The sequence below is a fragment of the Ahaetulla prasina genome, chromosome 1, assembly GCF_028640845.1.
Source record: "Ahaetulla prasina isolate Xishuangbanna chromosome 1, ASM2864084v1, whole genome shotgun sequence".
Taxonomy (NCBI): Eukaryota; Metazoa; Chordata; class Lepidosauria; order Squamata; family Colubridae; genus Ahaetulla; species Ahaetulla prasina.
This window is the reverse complement of record NC_080539.1, coordinates 271,878,503-271,894,379: the sequence shown is the minus strand read 5'-3', so window position 1 is coordinate 271,894,379 and position 15,877 is coordinate 271,878,503. Positions and strand designations below refer to the sequence as shown.

The 15,877-nt window shown below is 40.4% G+C and overlaps 1 protein-coding gene across 3 annotated transcripts in view; it reads left to right on the top strand.

The window, feature by feature from the left end:
* Positions 1-15,877, top strand: part of DENND2B (DENN domain containing 2B) — a 126,273-nt gene that overhangs the window by 54,436 nt on the left and 55,960 nt on the right. Inside the window, exons 3-4 of one of the 3 annotated variants that reach the window (XM_058159405.1) lie at positions 6,148-7,368; positions 10,723-10,859. The exons of 1 other annotated variant lie outside the window; for it this stretch is intronic. In XM_058159405.1, coding sequence (XP_058015388.1) covers positions 6,148-7,368; positions 10,723-10,859 — 1,358 coding nt within the window. Of the gene's footprint in view, positions 1-6,147; positions 7,369-10,722; positions 10,860-12,806; positions 12,947-15,877 lie in introns of those variants that run through there. One more of the 3 variants, XM_058159396.1, reaches the window with a different exon arrangement.

Below are 15,877 nucleotides of genomic sequence, written 5' to 3'. Positions count from 1 at the left end.
ATGTCATCAGTACACTCAAATGGTTTCATTTTTCCATTTTTTTAAATGAAGGAAGCAGATGGAAAATAGTGTCTTTACTGAAAATTTGAGTCTTAGTTGAATCCGTGAGAATTCCATAACTTTAGAGTTGATGGAGTTATTGTAAGTTTGAATTGGACACACCTGAGTTTATTGCCAAGAATAGAAGTTTCATGTTATAACAACCTGCCTTAAGTGTTTCCATGTTATACAGATAGAGTGCTGTGATAACTAAATAGCAGGTTGAGTAGCAGTGGAAATTCTCTCCTCACTGACATTGCTTACAAGGAAGGAATACATGAACTTCGGGATGGTCTGGACCAAAATTGTGGCGATTCGGACGGGGCGTCTGAAGGCGGTCTTGGTGATATTGTCTGGGATGAGTTTGACCCTGTGGCTCCCGAGGACATGGACAGGTTGCTGGGTAGATTGAATGCCACCACGTGTTTACTGGACCCGTGCCCCTCCTGGCTGGTGCTGGCCACTCAGGAGGTGACACGAGGCTGGCTCCAGGCGATTACGAGCGCTTCCTTGCTGGAGGGAGTCTTTCTGGCCGCCTTGAAAGAGGCGGTGGTGAGGCCCCTCCTCAAGAAGCCTTCCCTGGACCCGGCTGTTTTAGGTAATTATCGTCCGGTCTCCAACCTTCGCTTCGCGGCGAAGGTTGTAGAGAGTATGGTGGCATATCAGTTTCCCCTGCACCTGGAGGAAACTGTCTATCTAGACCCGTTCCAGTCCGGCTTCCGGCCCGGTTACAGCACTGAGACGGCTTTGGTCGCGTTGGTGGATGATCTCTGGAGGGCCAGGGATAGGGGTTGTTCCTCTGCCCTGGTCCTATTAGACCTCTCAGCGGCTTTTGATACCATCGACCATGGTATCTTGCTGCGCCGGTTGGAGGGATTGGGAGTGAGAGGCACCGTTTATCGGTGGTTCTCCTCCTATCTCTCCGACCGGTCGCAGACGGTGTTGACGGGGGGGCAGAGGTCGACCCCGCGGCGCCTCACTTGTGGGGTGCCGCAGGGGTCGATTCTCTCCCCCCTTCTGTTCAACATCTATATGAAGCCGCTGGGTGAGATCATCAGTGGCTTCGGTGTGAGGTACCAGCTGTACGCTGATGACACCCAGCTGTACTTTTCCACACCGGGCCACCCCAATGAAGCTATCGAAGTGCTGTCCCGGTGTTTGGAAGCCGTACGGGTCTGGATGGGGAGAAACAGGCTCAAGCTCAATCCCTCCAAGACGGAGTGGCTGTGGATGCCGGCATCCCGGTACAGTCAGCTGAGTCCGCGGCTGACTGTTGGGAGCGAGTCATTGGCCCCGATGGAGAGGGTGCGCAACTTGGGCGTTCTCCTGGATGAACGGCTGTCTTTTGAAGACCACCTGACGGCCGTCTCCAGGAGAGCTTTCCACCAGGTTCGCCTGGTGCGCCAGTTGCGCCCCTTTCTAGACCGGGATGCCTTGTGCACAGTCACTCACGCCCTCGTGACGTCTCGTCTGGATTACTGCAATGCTCTCTACATGGGGCTCCCCTTGAGGGGCATCCGGAGGCTTCAGTTAGTCCAGAATGCGGCTGCGCGGGTGATAGAGGGAGCCCCTCGTGGCTCCCGCGTGACACCTATCCTGCGCAGACTGCACTGGCTACCTGTGGCCTTCCGGGTGCGCTTCAAGGTTTTGGTGAACGTCTTTAAAGCGCTCCATGGCATAGGGCCGGGCTATTTACGGGACCGCCTACTGCTACCGAATACCTCTCACCGACCCGTGCGCTCTCACAGAGAGGGACTCCTCAGGGTGCCGTCGGCGCGACAGTGTCGTCTGGCGACGCCCAGGGGAAGGGCCTTCTCTGTGGGGGCTCCCGCCCTCTGGAACGAACTCCCCCCAGGACTCCGTCAACTTCCGGACCTCCGAACCTTTCGTCGCGAGCTTAAAACTCACTTATTCATCTGCGCAGGACTGGGTTAGTTTTTTAAATTTATGGGTTTTTAATGGGTTTTTTATTATTTATCCTAAATTTTAATCTCGGCCAATTGAATAAGTTTTTTAATTGTATTTTAATTGTATTTATATTGTAATATTATTGTGTATTTTTATCTGGCTGTGAACCGCCCTGAATCCTTCGGGAGAAGGGCGGTATAAAAATTTAAATAATAAATAAATAAATAAATGAACTGCTCCTTTTTTGTCTTTTCACAGCTGGTTACCAGAGTGGGATTCATCATTCCTGCTGTACATTCCTGACTTTTAATTACATTTGTAATTTTCACACATTCCTTACATCCTTCTCCTACTCCATCAGAATGTATCTGTACACATTTGAGTCCCACAGAGTTCTTCCCATTTTTAAAATAATCTAAATCTCTTTTTGCAAGAGTTTTAATCATTGGGTTCCTGGTTTAGTTTATGTGAGTAGTTTATAAAAGAAATCTGACTTTCTCAAATTAACTGTCTGTTTTTTCTCTCTCTCCTCCTTTTAGCAATCATGAGAATTGCATTAGTTAAGAACTGTAGCATTGGTGCAGGAACAATTGTTTCTTACCCTAGAATTCAGAAGGTGGGAATGAAAGCGAACAGTCATTATTATATAAGGGATCATTATTAACTCCCAAATAAGCAGTATGGAGAAAAAAAAACCTGAGGGTACGGAAAAGAGATAAATTGAATAAAATATACTTAGGGAAGCTGGAAGGAAGTACCTACCCCTCTACAAACTATAAAACAGGAATAAGTGAAGGAATAGTCTTTTATGGTAATCACATGTCCTGCCTAGTTGTTTTTTTTTAAAAAATAGACCCTGCAAATAAAATAAGACGCAGAATCTTCCTTAACATAGATGTTCTGAAAGTATATGCAGGTAGTCATCACTTAATGACAATTTGTTTAGTCACTCTTTGAAGTTAGGTAAAGGTAAAGGTTCTCCTTGCACATACGTGCTAGTCTTGCCGACTCTAGGGGGCGGTGCTCATCTCCGTTTCAAAGCCGAAGAGCCAGCACTGTCTGAAGACATCTCTGTGGTCATGTGGCGGCATGACTAAACGCCAAAGGCGCACGGAACGCTGTTACCTTCCCACCAAGGTTGTCCCTATTTTTTCTATTTGCATTTTTACCTGCTTTCAAAACTGCTAGGTTGGCAGAAGCTGGGACAAGTAATGGGAGCTCACCCCGTTACACGGCAGCACTAGGGATTCGAACCGCTGAGCTGCCGACCTTTCGATCAACAAGCTCAACATCCTAGCCCCTGAGCCACCGCGTCCCCTCTTTGAAGTTACAAAGTGCTAAAAAAAGAAACTTATGGCCAGTCCTCACACTTGCAACCCCTGCAATGACATGATCGTGATTCAGGCAAGTGGCAAACGTTGCTCATTTGCAACAGTCACAGCATCCCGTAGTCATGTACTTGCTAGTTGTGCAAAGTCAGTAAGGAAGTTGGCAGGAGGTTGCAAATTACGGTCCCTGTAATGACCGTAATTTGTCCTGCTTAATGTATGTCCTGCTTAATGACTGAAATTGAGATTGCTGGAACTGCCGCCACTGAGCAGGAGAAGAGTTTTGCTTAACGACTACTTTGTTTAGCAACATAGTTGCTGCTACTAATTAGGATCACTAAGTGGGAACTACCTGTAGTAGCATACTTCCTTTATTGCCACAATAATCCTGTAAGGTAAGTTTGGCTAAAAGTTGACAACTGGTCCAAAATCTCCCATTGAGTTATGGCTGAATGTGGACTTGGATTCTGATCCTCTTGCCTCAGTTCCATATTATGATCGCTAAATTGTAATTTTGTTTTAAAACATTGCATGATTTTGGTTAATAATCTTTCACTTATATGATGTTCTTAATAAGAAGTCTCAAACATGTGCACACTGCCTCAGCTTAATTGCAGATGCAAAGATTGCTTGATGTTGAGCGGGACCACCACATGACAGGAGTTCTTAGTCTGGCTGCTGCAATTAAGCTGAGCTTGTGCCTTTTTCCCAGACAGCAGGCAGGCAACCTTGCATAAGTATTGTAGCTGTCCTGCTGCAGATCTCAAAAGCCTCCAAAACATATTGAATTAATTCCTCTCCTCCCTTTAAAGAAGGATCAAATTTGCCGACTCCTTCCAAAAGAAGTTTAATTTCTCTTCTTCTTCCAAAACAGGTTGAATTCATTTCTCTCCTCTCTCCAAAAGAAGTTTAATTTCCCTTTTCCTCTCTCCAAAAGAGTTTTAATTAATATCTTTATAGTTTCAGGTTACACAAAGTCCATGATCACTGTCAACTTTGTAGAAACTTCATTTTTTAAATTAATAATTATACTTTAAATAATGTCTTCAATTGCTGCGCTATTGAATGACATTTTCATTCATATAGCAATATGAGAGCAAATGAGGTAGTAATTGATCCTGAAAATGCTTAAATATTTGGCTAAAGGAGGAGAGATACTAACCAGTCCATAGAATAGAATAGAATAGATTTTTTTATTGGCCAAGTGTGATTGGACACACAAAGAATTTATCTTAGTGCATATGGTCTCAGCATACATAAAAGAAAAGATATGTTCATCAAGAATCATAAGGTACAACACTTAATGATAGTCATAGGGTACAAATAAGCAATCGGGAAACAATATCAGTATAAATCATAAGGATACAAGCAACAAAGTTACAGTCATACAGTCATAAGTGGAAGGAAATGGTGATGGGAATGATGAGAAGTTTAATAGTAGTGCAGATTTAGTAAATAGTCTGACAGTGTTGAGGGAATTAATTGTTTAGCAGAGTGATGGCCTTCGGGGGAAAACTGTTCTTGTGTCTAGTTGTTCTGGTGTGCAGTGCTCTATAGCGTCATTTTGAGGGTAGGAGTTGAAACAGTTTATGTCCAGGATGTGAGGGGTCTGTATGCTACATATCTATATGTAGCATTCATTTTAGTTGTGGGTTATTGTAGTTTGAAGGTGAAATGAATGGTCGGTGGTTCTGAAACATGTTATGTACATATGACTGCTATGAAGCCCCAGTATATATGTTTGTGTGTAAGGGAAAAAGAATTTTAAGCTATAAGTTCAAGTGTATGTGTATTTACATATAAACAATAAACAGTTTAGGAAGCTACAATGTTGAGCAAAGGCACAGTGATGCATGGAATCTATATTTTTCAAGTTGTTCCCTGTCTTGGGAGTAGATAAGCTATTTGGGAGGATGGATTTAATGGGAAATGTCTATAGGGAAAGCATCTCTCTCTCTCTCATTACTTTTCTGATCACTGCAACCTTAGAAAGCAATTGACCAGTCTCTCTGAACTTTATTATGTGCATTTGTAGTAGTGTAGAAGAAACCTTTCTTAGATCCTGACAGGTAAATAATAATTATTTTATCTTTACCTTTTTAGAGATTGTAGCATCACACATTTAATAGCTCTTGGATAAAACAGAACATTGGGATCTGTTTCCATTTGTTTTTAGGCCTAGCTTGCATTGAATTAACTTTAACTATGCTGAATGTTGATCTGGAAAACAGGCAAAAAGACTGTGTCCCTATTGGACTTTAGCTGTCGTTATTATAGAGCGTGGTAATAAAACTTCCAAGCCAGCTTAAAGAAGTGAGTCTCATTTCATAATATGAAATGGGATGATTCATATCCCCAAATGATAGTTTCCAGAAGATGGTAGTGGGGCTTATTTATAATTTATTTTCAATTTCAGAGAAGAAAGGTTGGTTTTTTGTCATCATAATCATCCAGTCCAAAGGTTGGTTTTTTGTCATCGTAATCATCCAGTCCAACGATCAGCGTTCTAATTGTAAGAAAACATATACAGTAATCTATTAAAGAGCAGAAGAGAAAACATAAATAAGCAATCAAGTTTTAAATGTTTCTTGTGAATTAGTTTCTCGTGTTGGACAGAGAATGCTGTAATTGATAAATGTTATTGACTTAATTATGACACTTCTAATACTGTTCAAAAAATTTTTTTAAATCCCTACTTGATAAATTATGTATTAAACTTTTTTATAAAATAAAAATCAGTTTTAGAAGGTTGATATAGTTGTTTTTTTAAAAAACTGTTTTTTTAAAAAAGAAAAGACGTTCATATTTATTTTACCTGTTTATTTGCTCATTTATTTACATAGCTAAATGGTATTTGTCTTCTCACTTCCAGGTGTCAGTCAGTGTCTCCACCACCTCTTCTGTATCAACAAAGAAGCCCCAAAACACATCCACTCAGTGATAGTGAGGAATCCTGCTGTTCTGGCAATTTCACCAAAGTTTCCAATTCCAGAGTCTTCCTTAAAGATCAAACTAAGTGGGGAATTGCCTTAAGAAGCACCTCAACTTCCCCCTCAGATTCAGAATCTCCACATCATCCACTCAAAGCCATTAGCATTGGATGCCTAGAAAAAAGGATCTCTGTCTTCCAGGGACATGAACAAAAGGAGGTATCCAATGAGGCTCAGGATGGTGAAGAAGTAGGCAACTGGCAGCTTAGACGGAGCTCTCTCTCCTTGGGAACAGCAGCCAGTCTACGTAACATCTCTCTCAGCCGGGTCAGTGTCCATTCACAAGCGCTTGATATCAGGCAGAAGATTACACAATGGGAATGCCGCAAACAGCCTTCCCCTAGAATGAGTGTCTGCTTGGACAAGAGGGATGTTGGGGAGAGATCAGGCAGTGAGAGCTGCCCTAGTATGTTGCCTTCTCCCTGCAGTGAGAAGGCTTTTGAATACAAAGGCTTCCAGAGGATGAGCAGAACATTTTCCGAATGTTCCTACCCAGAAACGGAAGAGGAGGAATTTCTAGACAGAGATTCCTGCCACCGGTTTGAAAAACGACTGAGCCGGAATGAGCCCACCAATGCCTTTCTCAAGGGGGTTCCGAAAGAAAGCTCTGCTGTGTTAAACAGAATCCAGAAAATTGAACAGGCCTTAAAAGAACAACCTGGCCGGGGACTTCCTCAGTTGCCAAGTAGCTGCTACAATGTGGATAGAGGCAGAAAGAAATCTTTGACTTTAGGGGTTTCAGAGAGCTTGACTGAGATTGCAAATGATAGCAAAGCAGGGAACATTACTTGTGGGAGTAATCTGGAGACACCCACAGAGACTGAAAAAATCAGTAAAATGCTGCATGGGCTAACTACCAAAGTTAGCTCTTTTAGTTCTAAGCTGCTTCCAGAGAGCCTGGCAAACACAGCGGTAAATCCTGTGCCCAAGCCGAAACGCACCTTTGAGTATGAAGCTGACAAGAACCATACAAGTAAATCAAGCAACGGACTACCTCCTTCGCCAATGGCTGCTGCCCCGCCCCCTCTTCCATCAACGCCTGCTCCCCCTGCCACACGGAGACCGAAAAAAGAGTCGCGCTTTCACAGAAAATCCCCAAATAGGTAAACATGGGAAGCTATTGTCTTATAGTACCCTTAAATATCGGGGAGACATTTCTGCAGACCCAGAAACCTCTCCTTCTTAAGGTAATGCTTTTCAGATGAGAGTGAAAGCAAGTAGAATTAGGCCACCAACTTTCACGCTGCAGACTCAATGGCCATCATGCCCTGTTAATTGGGTTTTGTCAAGTGTTGTTCCAAATGAGACTAGAGTCTGCTAGCTGCTGTAGTTGCCGGAGGGATTGACTTTTACAAATACAAATACAAACTGGAAAATTCTTAAATAAAGAACATTTATTTCTATTATTTTTCTATAACGACTGTGAAGATGCTTTGTACAAATGGTCTTACTGCTCCGCCTTCTCAGCTTCATATTTAATCCCTTGATTAATCCTGATCCTCATGAGTTTTTATTGGCTTAATTGGGATGCAGTGAAATTTCCCTATCAACTCTAGCTCTTGTACCTAGCATAAAGTCATTGGTTATCTCATTCATAACCTTCAGTTGTGGATATATTTGTTTATTTCGCACAATTTATTACATTTACATCCTGTCTTGCCATAAAAAACCCCACTTTCCTTATTTTCAGTTACACTCTGATGGGATTTCAGTGACGTAGAAAGATCTGAAATGGCCAAGATCATGTAATGAAATCCTAGTTCAGTCAGGCAAACTGTTCAAGATGGAGCAATTTACTGATGGAATCTGGTGGGGAAAAAAATCGACCAATTTCTCCCAAATGCAAGGCAAAACTCCCACAAAATATAAGGGTAAAACATTTCTGGATAGTTTGTACAATTTCATTATATAAGTTACAAGCAGCATTTTGAGTACCAATAAAGGAGAATATTTTTTTAGAATAGAATAGAATTTTTTATTGGCCAAGTGTGATTGGACACACAAGGAATTTGTCTTGGTGCATATGCTCTCAGTGTACATAAAAGAAAAGTTACGTTCATCAAGGTACAACATTTACAACACAATTGATGGTCAATATATCAATATAAATCATAAGGATTGCCAGCAACAAGTTATAGTCATACAGTCATAAGTGGAAAGAGATTGGTGATGGGAACTATGAAACGATTAATAGTAGTGCAGATTCAGTAAATAGTTTGACAGTGTTGATGGAATTATTTGTTTAGCAGAGTGATGGCCTTCGGGAAAAAACTGTTCTTGTGTCTAGTTGTTCTGGTGTGCAGTGCTCTATAGCGTCGTTTTGAGGGTAGGAGTTGAAACAGTTTATGTCCAGGATGTAGCTCAGGGTTGAAATGGGGGGTCTTTCTGACTTTGCTTGTTTTCTTGCAGATGTTTCATTACCCTAAATAGGTAACCACATCAGTGGTGGTGCATCATCATCATTAGCGCTGACAATGTTACCTAGTTAGGGTAATGAAACGTCTGCAAGAAAACAAGGAAGTTCAGAGCATTTTATGTGTCCTCATGATGATTCCTAATGAGAACATGGCTATGCTTGCTTGTCAGAGTATTGTACAGAGTACAGAATTTGTAATCAAAGAATTTATGACAGAGTGACAGTTCCACTTCTGCAAAGCTCCTCTATTTTTGCCAAGCCTGTGTTGGAACATTTTTTTAAATGTATATTGAAGATATTTTTTTTTTTTTGAATGACTAATACTGCTGGATTACATTTTCCCTTGTGATTTAGTCCCAGTTAATTTCTAGGATGCTGACCTGAACTTTTTAAGTGAAGAAAAGCTTCATATAAAGCTGCACACTATATTTTAAATTTAATGGGCACAAGCATCATCAGAAGTGTTCTTGTGTGTGTAATGAGAAAAGTAAGACTCTCATTGGGAAATTGAACCTCATGTGCAGTTCTTGGGAACCAAGCTGTTGAGTTTCAGATGTATTTGGATGTGTACATACAGTTCTTGTAAATAATTTTAAAGTTGGTCAGTAGTAAAGCCAATATTCAGTACTCTTAATAAACCAAATTGGGTGTTCTTGAGTACTGACTTGTTTTTATTAAAATGGGTACTGTCAGAGCAACTTGACCAGATAAAATATTCTGGTAGGAGGAGATGCTTAAAAGAAATGATCTTGCCACCTGCTTCTGGGATTTCTCATCATGAGAAAAATAAGCAAAAATAATGTTTGCTTTTCAAGCAGGGAGATAGGTTATGAGTAACCTATGTGCTATATGTAGAAGACTGTGTATTGTTGAATACAAGATCTAATCACCACAAGAGCGATCTTGAAATTTACATTTTATTTTATTTTGGAAGTTAGTAGTTTGTCACGGAATGTAAGGCACAAATGTTTTGGAAACTCTTGACTGAAGCAATGATGGTATCTGAGAACAATTACTTGTTGCATCTTCCTTTATAATGTAAGTACAATACCATTAGGCTAGGATCAGAATGAACAGAGAGTTTATTTTAGTCTTGAATGCCACGGGTATATTCAGATGGCTGAGGCTTTAGCCAGATAATATTGTAAGAAAACTAGAGTATACGTGTACTGGAAAGATTATCCTGCCAACGGCAGTATTGCAGGCTAATTCTGCTGACTGCCAGGGGTTCGATCCCCACCAGCTTAAGGTTGCCTCAGCCTTCCATCCTTCTGAGGTCGGTAAAATGACCCAGATTGTTGGGGGCAATAGGCTGACTCTGTCAAACCACTTAAAGAGGGCTGTGAAGAGGTATATAAATCTAAGTGGTATTTCTATTCAAATCACTGCCATTGGAGGCAGAGTTTATGAACAAGGTTTCCTTTCTTCGCTGGCCCATTCTTTTTTTTTTTTTGATTGAGTTTCAGAAATACAGCTTCTCTGATAGAGGCTTCTCAATCCCAATGTCAGAATATCCACAGCATATTAGTAGCATTAAGTGGCTCACAGCAAAGCAAGTTACATACTATAAGGATATGCACCAGCCCAAATGTACTGCTCTACCAGAGAAAGGCAAAGCACTCTTGTCTCTTTCTACTGTTCTCCAAGCATACAGCAAATTCAAGTAATCTACTTCTTTTACCTGTCACGGTGATTTTGAAAAAATCACTTCTATCCATCAATTTATGATCAAACATAGATTCTGTCAAATTACAGAGGCACATAGGGGGGAAAAAATCTGATAAATCAGCATTGGCCTAAAATCATATTGTGGTAGTGGGGAAGCCCACAATAAAGAAATATTTTTTGCTAAACTAGTTTAAAGTGATGTTACAGCAAAACAAGTCCAACAAAATATACGAAGAATAGTTTGGATCTTGTTCAGTATGATGTGGGAGAAGGCAATCATATAACTGCCTTCCATTTTAAAAACTTCCATTTTTTAAAAAAAGTTTTGGCACTCACAATCACAAATGATTGTATTATCTTTTGTCCCCTATAGAAAATCCTTTGAATTTGAAGATGCTTCAAGCCTCCAGTCATTGTACCCTCCTTCCCCAAGTGAGAATGGTACTGACAATCAGCACAAGTTTGGATCTAAGAGCACTTTAGAAGAGAATGCCTATGAAGACATTGTAGGTAAGGACATCTAATGTCTGTTAATGTAGAGCAGCTGTAGTGGCATAGCAACTTGGGGAAACTCTTCTTTATTGTATTCAGGTGCTTAGTGAATGTGGAATGGTCAAATGCATTCAACCACAACAATACAAGAGCAAATAATAGATACAAACACAAGGTAAACCGCTCTAAACTCGATTGCAGAAAATATGACTTCAGAAACAGAGTAGTCAATGCCTGGAATGCACTACCTGACTCTACTATCTTCCCCAAACCCCCAAAACTTTAAGCTTAAACTGTCTACTGTTGACCTCACCCCATTCCTAAGAGGTCTGTAAGGGGTGTGCATAAGTGCACCTGGGTGCCTACCGTCCCTGTTCTAATATTCTTTTTTACTTACTCTTTTCATGTATCCAAATTATGTTTATACTTTTACCTGTTATGTTATATATGATTGATAAATAAATAAATAAATAAAATAAAAATAAATATACCGTATATACTCGAATATAAGCCGATCCGAGTATAAGCCGAGGTCCCCAATTTTACCCCAAAAACTGGGGTAAACTGGGGACTCGAGTATAAGCCGAGGGTGGGAAATGAGGCACCTACTGGTTGAAACCTCCTCCCTCAGCTGAGAAGGCTGGCGGCTCCCCGCCCGCCCTCTCACTGCACCGCAGGGCTTCAGTCCGTAAAATGTGAAAAAGAAAAAAACTCCAGTATAAGCCGTATATACTCGAATATAAGCCGATCCGAGTATAAGCCGATCCGAGTATAAGCCGAGGTCCCCAATTTTACCCCAAAACTTTAAGCTTAAACTGTCTACTGTTGACCTCACCCCATTCCTAAGAGGTCTGTAAGGGGTGTGCATAAGTGCACCTGGGTGCCTACCGTCCCTGTTCTAATATTCTTTTTTACTTACTCTTTTCATGTATCCAAATTATGTTTATACTTTTACCTGTCACGGTGATTTTGAAAAAATCACTTCTATCCATCAATTTATGATCAAACATAGATTCTGTCAAATTACAGAGGCACATAGGGGGGAAAAAATCTGATAAATCAGCATTGGCCTAAAATCATATTGTGGTAGTGGGGAAGCCCACAATAAAGAAATATTTTTTGCTAAACTAGTTTAAAGTGATGTTACAGCAAAACAAGTCCAACAAAATATATGAAGAATAGTTTGGATCTTGTTCAGTATGATGTGGGAGAAGGCAATCATATAACTGCCTTCCATTTTAAAAACTTCCATTTTTTAAAAAAAGTTTTGGCACTCACAATCACAAATGATTGTATTATCTTTTGTCCCCTATAGAAAATCCTTTGAATTTGAAGATGCTTCAAGCCTCCAGTCATTGTACCCTCCTTCCCCAAGTGAGAATGGTACTGACAATCAGCACAAGTTTGGATCTTGTTCAGTATGATGTGGGAGAAGGCAATCATATAACTGCCTTCCATTTTAAAAACTTCCATTTTAAAAAGTTTTGGCACTCACAATCACAAATGATTGTATTATCTTTTGTCCCCTATAGAAAATCCTTTGAATTTGAAGATGCTTCAAGCCTCCAGTCATTGTACCTCCTTCCCCAAGTGAGAATGGTACTGACAATCAGCACAAGTTTGGATCTTGTTCAGTATGATGTGGGAGAAGGCAATCATATAACTGCCTTCCATTTTAAAAACTTCCATTTTAAAAAGTTTTGGCACTCACAATCACAAATGATTGTATTATCTTTTGTCCCCTATAGAAAATCCTTTGAATTTGAAGATGCTTCAAGCCTCCAGTCATTGTACCTCCTTCCCCAAGTGAGAATGGTACTGACAATCAGCACAAGTTTGGATCTTGTTCAGTATGATGTGGGAGAAGGCAATCATATAACTGCCTTCCATTTTAAAAACTTCCATTTTTTAAAAAAAGTTTTGGCACTCACAATCACAAATGATTGTATTATCTTTTGTCCCCTATAGAAAATCCTTTGAATTTGAAGATGCTTCAAGCCTCCAGTCATTGTACCCTCCTTCCCCAAGTGAGAATGGTACTGACAATCAGCACAAGTTTGGATCTAAGAGCACTTTAGAAGAGAATGCCTATGAAGACATTGTAGGTAAGGACATCTAATGTCTGTTAATGTAGAGCAGCTGTAGTGGCATAGCAACTTGGGGAAACTCTTCTTTATTGTATTCAGGTGCTTAGTGAATGTGGAATGGTCAAATGCATTCAACCACAACAATACAAGAGCAAATAATAGATACAAACACAAGGTAAACCGCTCTAAACTCGATTGCAGAAAATATGACTTCAGAAACAGAGTAGTCAATGCCTGGAATGCACTACCTGACTCTACTTTCTTCCCCAAACCCCCAAAACTTTAAGCTTAAACTGTCTTCTGTAACTGAAATCTGGAATCTGAGCTGCCATAGATTCTAATGAACAAATTCACCATTCTTCCTCATCTTGATATGCTAAATAAGATTCCGTGACTCAGCATTTGTACAAAAGTGTATTACTTGTGATGATATTTTGCATACTTTTTTTCTTCCTCATGTTTTCAGGGTTAGTTAGGATTGAATTCCAAGTTGTGGGCAGAGTTTGCCTGCAATCCTGCCCTTTAACTACAGTGCCACCAGGTTAAAGAACCAGAGTACAGATAGTCCTCCACTTATGACCCCAAGTGGATCTGGAATCTTAGTTGTTGAACATAGCAGTTATTAATTAAATGAGACTCCAAATAATTACTTCACTCATCGACTGCAATCCCAACAATTCTACTTACAGTTGTTAAGTGACTGCATGGGTTAAATGGAATGCGAGAGAGAGGGCCTGAACTGCCAAGGTGTGGTGAGGAGGGGAGAGAGCCCAGGCTTCCCATTACACCCAGGAGACCTGAGCCCTCTACCCATCCTGCTGGGAGGAATGAACATGAGTGCCATCACTCTGGGAAGCTCATAATTATGGCACTGACGAGCTTTTTCCCTCTGGAGGGGGAAATGCTAGTGAATAGCATTGTTCTGAGTTTCCACAATAGTGGCGTTTGCTAGTGTTTTTACCAGTTTTGAGGTCCATTCCTCCAGCAGAAGGAGATCCTTTCTCTGAAGGGAGGAGAGGGGAAATCCCTCAGTACACTGGGGGAATGAACCTCTTGTCTTCTTGCAACCTTTCCTGCTGGCTTCCCCATTGACTTTCTAGGGAAGCTGACAGAGAAGATGGCAAATGGCAATCACAGAACACTTGGCAACCTGTTGTAAATGTGAACAGGTTGTCATGTAAGTGTGTGTGTTTGTGTTTGTGTGTGTGTGTGTGTGTGAGAGAGAGAGAGAGAGAAAGAAAGAGAGAGAGATGCTTTACGACAGCAGAAGATGCTTCACGGACTGTAAAGCATCTGTTCCAAGGTTGTCATGATTACAAACAATTGTTAAATGACTGGTTGTAAATCAAGGATTACCTATATATAAGAGCTGTGGTGGTGCAGTGGTTAGACATCAGTACTGCAGGCTACTTCTGCTGACTGACTGCAATTTGGCAGTTTGAATCTCACCAGGCCCAAGGTTGACTCAACCTTCCATCCTTCCGAGATAAAATGAGGACCCAGATTGTGGATGCAATATACTGATTCTGTACACTGCTTAGAGAGGGCTGTAAAAGCACTGTAAAGCGGTATATAAGTGCTATTGCTATATTATTATTATCCCTTCCCTGCTGGTATAAAGAATAATTAGTGGCTCTTTTAAATCCTGGGAGTAAGTAATGTGTAATCCCTGAATTTATGTGATCAGATTATTAGTGAGCATATGCATAATTACTGAGCATATTTTGACTTAAATAGGGAGAAAAAGGAGCAATTCTTCATTTCTAATTGTAATAAATTATTGGTTAGGTCTCATTGAATTGGGTCCAATTTCTTATATTATATAGAAAAAGATCTCCAAACATACCTCTCCCCAGAGGCATTCTGACTGCCTCCCCTTCTTTTATTACCTTCAGATTCTTGATCATGATTATTTTTTTCTTCCATTGTCAGATCATGTTACATGCACAAAGTATGTAAACTTCTGTTTGCTAATCATTGTCTCAAGGGAGCTTAGAGTCTTTATTTTCTTACTGAACTGGCTGACTGAATGGTTGTTCTTATTCTGTAATCTGAGTCATTGTCTCTAACGCCTTTAATGAAGATCTTTCTTTTTCTCCATGCCCAGTTTTCTTACTACTAGGAGAAGCATTGCTTTAATAGCGTCTGTTTGATTTTCTGCCCCTCTCCCTTGTCTGAATTTGTTCATTTGGCATTTCTCTTCCCATATATGGTTCTATTCTTTGAAACAGCACAAGCAAAACTTTGCTAGCGTGAAGAATGAGAGCAATGCTTCAGATACTTTTCTTCTTTCTGATATAGTGGTATATACAATGATCTTTTCTGCCTACTAGGCCACAATATCTTGTTTCTGGATGCCATAAAGCAATCTTGAAGTTCATCGATACCTCTTGATCAAAATAAGTTCAGATTCATAAAAAAAGAAAAAACCTGAATACCCTGTTTTCCCCAAAATAAGACATCCCCTGATAATAAGCCCAATCGGGCTTTTGAGTGCATGGCAGTAAGGCCAAGCGCTTATTTCAGGGTTCAAAAAAACATAAGACAGGGTCTTGTTTTTGGGGCAACACGGTACATACACACCATTTTAAAATGCTAGTACTAATAACATATACTTTAATTCATTTATGTAATTAAATACTTTTTGACTTCCTATAAATGTATGTATTATAATTAACATAATGATTTCAGAATGCCTCTACAAGATTATTGTGTAGTCAAGGAGTACTAAGGAAGTAAATTAGAGTGTGTACTTGAATGTACTTGGGTCTGTTGCATGAGATTAACATTAAGACAGGAAGCCATAATGATGGCCTCGTCATTTCTGCCCCTCTCCCTTGTCTGTGTGTGAAAGTCAAACTGAAGCCAACATTTTCACTCAATGTAAAAACTGCATCTTGTTGCCTATGAGACTGTTGGCATTCTGTTAAAATGATTAACTACATGGTA